This window comes from Habropoda laboriosa, unplaced genomic scaffold, assembly GCF_001263275.1.
Source record: "Habropoda laboriosa isolate 0110345459 unplaced genomic scaffold, ASM126327v1 scaffold5, whole genome shotgun sequence".
In the NCBI taxonomy this organism is placed as follows: Eukaryota; Metazoa; Arthropoda; class Insecta; order Hymenoptera; family Apidae; genus Habropoda; species Habropoda laboriosa.
In genome coordinates this window covers 4,481,284-4,489,102 of record NW_017100161.1, presented here as the reverse complement: position 1 = coordinate 4,489,102, position 7,819 = coordinate 4,481,284, and the positions used below count along the sequence as shown (strand labels likewise).

Here is a 7,819-nt window from a genome sequence, read left to right as displayed (position 1 = left end):
ACTCTGACTTTGTCACACAATAAACATTACGTAATATTCATTTTGAAAAAAGTATGTCACAAATAATGAACCTATACACAAAAGAAATTGCAGAAAAGCTAGATTTAAATCGCACGAAGCATCATGGAAAAATTTTGTGTTGTTCACTTATCCATTATAAGTCTTCCACTGTTACTTTCCATATACTCATTTTTGAGTAACTTCTTTATGTTACTAAATCCATAAAAATTACGTTATACATGTATACTAGACTGTTCGTGTATTTTAGACGTATATTAATAATATAGTTACATATATTTAACTTGTCAAACTTTTTTCCATATTTTTTTTAATTGTTTTCATTTTTTACTATATTAGGCTCAAAGACGAAGTTTTGGAAATAGAAATTTAAAATTACAGCGGAAATAAGCCCCGCAAAATATTAAAAAAAAAAATTAAGCTTATATAGTATTATTTCAGTATTGTTGAACAAGTTTTAGGTATTATTTAAACAAATCTTATATGAATGACATACTTGTTACACGAGACGTTGCATGAATATCATGATTTTGTTCGCTGTGAAATGGTGATGTAAGTTTATAGGGCACTCTGTCTTATTTTTATAGCTATAAACAAATTATTTTTTCGCTTACGTATCACATCGCTATGCATACGTAATATGTATAATATATATTTATGCCTCTGTGTATGTAAATAATACATACTCTGAATATGAACACTGTAGTTTATGGTACAAGGTACCGTGACTTTTTTTTAGGTTTTTTTATTTTTTGTAATAACTTGATTTTTAATCAAGTTCAAGCTCGTAATATTGGACATTTATTGCAAGAAAAATATTTTCCAATTGTTAAAAGACAAATATTTTAAATTCAGTCAATTATTTACTATGCACTACTAAAATGCATATCAATTTAATTTTATATATTCTTTAGAATTACGAGCATATTATCTTTTAGACAAAGAGTGCCCTTTATTTCTTACAAAAGGGATTTTACATTTGTAACAAATTACTGTGCTGTTTGTTGTTGAATTTCTATTTTTTCTACCGTCATGTCGGGATTCATAGCAGTTGCCTCTTGAATTGCTTCTGCCAAAGCTCGGTCATGATCAATTGGATCACCGTCTGATTGTATTGTTATTTTCTGTTCTACGCGCGTTTCTACAACTCCATCTCTTTCAGTTTTGTACTGAAAATACAGTGATGCATACATTTAACGTCATCATATTAAAAATTAAGAACTACAGAATATTCTCCACAAGTGTCAAACCGCAAGGAAGCTAAACCTGACACTCATAGAGTCAGGGACTACGTTTTCGAGCCTCGCGCCCGCCTTTGTAGTTTGCCGAACGTAGACAAGGACAGCGAATAAAAGATAAGCATGAAAAGTGAGTCGAGGCAACCAAGCGATTTAAATATCAACTTTTTTAATTTTACGTTTTTTTATCCCGAAATTTTTCTTAACATATTGATGAGATATTTCTGATGAAAGTGATATCAAACACGATATAATTTGAACAACATTTACTTATTAACACGTTCACTGTTACGCCAGATTTACAGGTTGCTGTCAGGCGGCCACAAGAAAATACATTTTAAGCATAGGATTATAGTACTGCTTTATAATTTCTTTTTTCAATTGAAAATAATGTCTAGCTTGCTATGACGTTCAAAATTTTTAGTTGACAACATTTATTTTATTTTAATTATTCTAAACATTTGAGGCACTCCAATCACTGATGACCAACATGGCCATATCGAGGAAACAATCTAACGTTAAAACTTATTGAGTGATTAATTTAATTTCATAATATATCGCTTTAGCGAGCCACCGCTTGGTTGCCAATTGTTTATCACATAGTCGGCCTACCTCCACGTAAAAAAAAAAAAAAAATGTAGGGTCGATTCGACAAGTGTCAGTAAAATGTAGGGTCGGCCTATATCCACGTAAAAAAAAAAAAATAGGATCGATTCCACAAGTGTCAGTAAAATGAAGGGTCGATAGCAGCAGAAAAGCTGCTAAACAAATAGAATTAAATGTAACGATAGAAATTATTGCAATAATGCGTAATGCAATTGAAAAATTGAAAGAGTCAAAAGAAAAAACGAGAATTCATATCTTTCTCGGTTCTAGAATAGAAGAAAATTTGAATAAAATACGCGACAAGAATTGGGGAGAAGCATAAGTTAAACGCGTAAAAATATTCAATAATAAACGAACTACGGATGAAACTATTATTTCAATACGCGATGCACTGACTCTAGTATTTACTAAAATTCAAAAATTCTCGTATAAATTCCGAAAATAGATTATTAATTACGGTAAACTACTGAGACGGTTTAATTAAGGGTGGGCATGGTGCTGCTTTAGTTTGAAATGATTTATAAACACATAATTAACAGAGGAAAAACCGTGAAACGGCAAAACGTCTACATTCTAATTGTTATAACATGTAAACAGAACTTTAAATTTAGTGTAAACAGAAAAAATATATAATACAATTTATTTCACGGTATTGCAACAAATAAACGTTGAATAAATATTTAATTCGTATAAAAACAATTATTTAACGTAATAATTTTACCTTCACTATGGCTATTTTTAATCTACGACCACAGGTCAACCTGATATCTAATCCTTACGAACTTTAAATTCAGTCTAAACTGAGAAAATATATAATACAATTTATTTCACGGTATTGCAACAAACAAACGTTGAATAGATTCTTAATTCGTATAGAAACATTTATTTAAAATAATAATTTCACCTTCACTATGGCTATTTTAAATTTACGACCAAGGGTCAACCTGATTTTTAATCCTCCGAACTTGATTTCACAACGAGAAAGTAATAAGATCGTTGAAACGTACTTATTTGTCAAAGAAACTTGCAAAAATGTATAAATAATAATATGTAATGTTTTAACAAATTTTTGGAAGTATAAATTAATAATAAAATTGTGAAAATTAATAAATTATACGTTATTATAACATTAATAGAATTATGACTAAACCGAAGTTCGAAGTCGAGTATTTAAAGTCTGATATTACGTGCCTAGCGAGTGCCGGTAATTGTTAAAATTTGTTTAATAATTAGTAATAGAAATTCTAATTGATTCTAATGTATACAAGTGTTACAAGAAGGCTGAGTGTGTACAGGGTGGACATAGACTAGCTAGTAGCCCCCGACCACTCTATTCACATCTCAGAACCTTCAGGTCAAAATACGCCGCGAAGTGTCTAGGGCCCAGTATAAAGGGTAAATGATTTCGCGGGACATCGGCGGGTCCTTATATACCTGCGGTACCCTCTCCCCAAAGTCATTAGCAAAATCGTCGGTTAGGTCAGGCGGGAAATTTTCGCGGGAGATTTTCGCGGGAGATTTCCGATATCGTAACACGGTATAATTTATCAATTTTCACAATTTTATTAAAAATTTATACTTCCGACAATTTGTTATAACATTGCATATAACAATTTATACGTTTTTACAATATTCTTCAATGGAAACATAGGTTTTAGCGTTCTCGTTACTTACTCGTGGTTAAATTAATTTCGTAGGGATTAAAAATCAGGTTGACCTGTGGTCGTAGATTAAAAATAACCATAGTACAGCTAAATTTATCGTGTTAAATAATTCTTCTTACACGAATGAAAAATGTATTCAACGTTTGCTTGTTACAATACCATGAAATAAATTATTTGTGCAGTTCTGTGCATTTTCTGTGCAGTTCAACCTAATTTACTTAAATTTACATTGCGAGACAGTATACTGTAACAAGTAGTAACAAGCAAACGTTGAATAAATTCCTAATTCGTATTAAAAAAATTATTTAACACAATAATTTCAGCTTTATTATGATTATTCTTGATAAATGACCACAGGTCAACTTGATTTTTAATCGTTATAATCTTTAAATTCAGTGTGAATAGAGAAAATGTGTAATATAATTCATTTCACGATATTATAACAAACAAACGTTGAATACATTTTTGATTCGTAGGAAAAGAATTATTTAACACGATAATTTTAGCTGTACTATCACTATTTTTAATCTACGACCACAGGTCAACCTGATTTTTAATCCCTACGAAATTAATTTAACCACGAGTAAGTAACGAGAACGCTAAAACCTATGTTTCCATTGAAGAATATTGTAAAAACGTATAAATTGTTATATGCAATGTTATAACAAATTGTCGGAAGTATAAATTTATAACAAAATTGTGAAAATTGATAAATTATAGTTGAAAAAATTATTACTTATTTTTGAAATTTTTGAATTTCCGAATGTTGGAAGAATTGAAGTTGAAAAGACGATTACTCAGAGTCTCAAGTATTGAAAATAAATTTAAATCATCGCTGAACGATATTGAAAACTTTCCTGTTACATAGTTTTCGGAGAGCAGGAAAATATGTAATCGAATTGATACATGCATCAAGATATTCTTTTAAATTTATAAAATATAATTTTTGAATAATTCCTACATTTCTGCATAATGAGAGTTAACAAATATTCACAAGAAACCGTCACTGGGAATCTTCAATGAAAAATTTCAATTTCAGTTGTGCACCCTTTCCTATCTTTACAAAAATCAAAATACGCTAACACACTTTCTACAATAAGTTTAAATAAAAATAAAGAGATCCAAGTGATAAATTTATCACGTTTATTTAATCACTTTTCTATTCGTCTCATCGACATTAACGATATGTCGGCAACTGTCGATAACTTATCGATAATCTTTAACAGTATACCCCAAATTCACATTGCCTGTGTGACTAATCAAACCTAACCCAGAACCACATAATCTACTCATTCCACGAATGCTCCATTTAAAAATTCCCCAACGAACATTTTTCTCTTTTTTTTTTTACACACACTGTTGGTAGAAAAGAAAATGGTCATTCTAGACGTGTCAATGGTGTCACTCGTTCGAACAGACGTCAAACAAGCGTCGTCGTTGTCGACGTAGCGCGCGCGACCAATCCAATTTCTCCGTTCCAACGAACCGTTTAAACGGTACACGACGAAGTCATTAAGTCATCTCATTACGATGAAGCTCGTATCTGGATTAATGGACGGGCTGACGTTTCGCTCGTTCCTTACACAAATTTCCCGCGCGCATTACTCGAGTGTCACTTATCGCGCTGGCGCGACCTCCGTCTTTAATTCGTATACACGGATATCACTTTACGCCAGACCTAATGTCACGAATTAATTAAACTTTCGGTCGTCGGTTGGCCTAGCCCTGGAATACGCTTCTTCAGTGACTCCCAAAAATACTCGGATGTGAACGAAACAAGCGTTGAACACTGTGCAGGTGAAAATATTGTAAATATTACAAATATTCATTTTTCCCGAGTGTCTAAAAGTATAATTTCAATAAATCGTGTGTTACAATGTCGTATTCGAAACAATATGAAATTCTGAAGTATAGTAAAGGACGTTTCGTAACGAAAACGAATAAACCAAATCCTTTCACAATTAACAGAAATTTATCGGTAGAAAGGCAAGGTTATGCAGTGACCGAATATTTTGAAGAGTGACTGTACGTAGTGATGAGCTCTGGAACACTTTGAATCGCTTTGAATATGATTCGATACTTGAAACTCTTGAAAATCTTGAATCTTAAGTTTTGATAGGTCTTGAGTCTTTAAAGTTTCGATACCCCTTGAAAGTTCAGATAGGCTTCAAACTCTTGACAGTTTTGATAGGTCTTGAAAGCACGGTGAGTATTCAATATTTTTCATGTTTCGTGTCAACGATGCTGCTTGGACAAAGGCGTTCGAAATGCTTGCAAGATTGTTGAGTACTCGCCGAATTTTCAAGTGCTGTCAAAACGTACGAAACTTTGAAACCTATCAAGACTTTCAAGACATATGGAAATTTTGAAGAACCAAGATTCAAGACTTATCAAGAATTTTATAGACCTGTCGAAACTTTATCGAGACTTTCTATTATTTTAAGTATCGAATCAGGTTCAAAGTGACTCGAATTTTGACAGTATTAAGAAACTTCGAATCGCCTCGAAATTAACCCTTCGCACTCCGTTGTCGCCGCCGTGGCGACATTGTAAGTGGAACTAACTGCTCCATTGTTGCTTCTGCAGCGACATTGTAAGATATATTTTTAAGAAAAATTGAATGCTTACAAAGTATCTTCCACAGAGGCGCACTCGCACCATTGTAAAGAGTCTCGGAGTACAGTAATGTCTCCACAAGTGTCAGTCCGCAAGGAATCTAAACCTGACACTTGTAGAGTCAGGGACTACGTTTTCGAGCCTGGCGCCCGCCTTTGTAGTTTGCCGAACGTAGACAAGGACAGCGAATAAAAGATAAGGATGAAACGTGAGTCGGGGCAACCGAGCGATTTAAATACCAACTTTTTTAATTTTACGTTTTTTTATCCCGAAATTTTTCTTAACATATTGATGAGATTTTTCTGATGAAAATGACATCAAACACGACATAATTTGAACAACATTTACTTATTAACACGTTCACTGTGGGGCGTGACAGATTATATCGTGTTTGATATCATTTTCATCAGAAAAATCTCACCAACATGTTAAAAGAAATTCCAGATGAAAGAAAGGAAAATTAAAGAAATTATATTTTTCTATTATGATTTGTCGAGCCGTGTAATCTCGTAAAGGAAACCGACTGTTGTAGCGTTACACGCTTGACTGACTGCGAGCGAGATAACATGGGCGCAGCAATGACGTAGACCTAGGGCGTAGGACCATCTATACTGTCACTTGTAGAATCCTACCTTACTGACTCTTGTAGAGAATTTACTGTATATAAAAAATTGAAATCTTACCGTTATCGTTTCAACAGTACGAGTTTTACTGGATATTGTCTGAGAACTGACAATTTCTCCAGTTGCACTGTACATACCATCTTCACTCTCAACAGCTACTGTCCTAGTTTCAGTTGCTACTATCGGTACCGTAGTAGTTGTTGTTACGTTCTTCTCTGGTTCTCCTTTGTAAACATGTGTTTCAGTTTCAACTACACCAGCTGGATCACCCTGAATCAAATTCGTACAATGTTTCTTTTCCAAAACAAAAGAAAACAAAAAAAAAAGAAGAAGAGAATTAACTGATATATCTAATGTAAAAATAATATATGTAATCGATACTGTACAATTATATTAATATGTTACAAACACGTTAAACAATACAAAGAACCAAAGCATTATTAAAGTATTATAGACCTTATGTTTCTTTTATCAACTAATGGTGAGTACCTTAAAACCAGTGCCTTTAAAATGATGAGTAAATTAGATTTTCCATGATAATTTTATGAATGTCATTTTTTATATTCCCGTGAATGTTAATGAAGAAATACCAACATGAAATGAATGCTGATGAAAAGTATATGATGTATCAATTAAATGATAAAAATAATGTACACACTTGTGTGAGCAAATTAGCATTAATAGCATTGTTCTAAGAATTTCTATTCGTTTTAAAGGTATTTTTTGTACAGTAAACATACTTGAATTATATACCTTGGTGGAGATTCATCCTCAGAACTAAATTCTTAAAATAACATTTTAATCTAGACTCTTTTCTATAGAAATGTAACTTTTTCACGCAATTCCGTCATCCCTGAAAAGATTTACCTGATAGTATTGATTGTAGAAAGCCTGCTGATCATCTTCAAGGTCAATTGGAGTACCTGAATCATCACTGCTTGAACTGGATGTACTGAGTCTTCGTAAGAACAGCTACACCATGCAATGTGTTAACCAAGCCGGCAAATTTAATTACAAAAATTTAAAAAAAATAATTAAATGAAAAATAGCATTT

At 32.5% G+C, this 7,819-nt stretch overlaps 1 protein-coding gene across 2 annotated transcripts in view; it reads right to left on the bottom strand.

The window, feature by feature from the left end:
• Positions 1 to 971: 971 nt before the first annotated feature.
• The window catches only part of LOC108578434, a 25,046-nt gene continuing 18,198 nt past the window's right edge, over positions 972 to 7,819 (bottom strand). For both annotated transcript variants that reach the window (XM_017941774.1, XM_017941775.1), the window contains 3 exons: positions 7,633 to 7,737; positions 6,826 to 7,035; positions 972 to 1,187 (listed from right to left, as the gene is read on the bottom strand). In XM_017941774.1, coding sequence (XP_017797263.1) covers positions 1,008 to 1,187; positions 6,826 to 7,035; positions 7,633 to 7,737 — 495 coding nt within the window. In that variant the 3' untranslated portion in view covers positions 972 to 1,007. The remainder of the gene's footprint in view (positions 1,188 to 6,825; positions 7,036 to 7,632; positions 7,738 to 7,819) is intronic.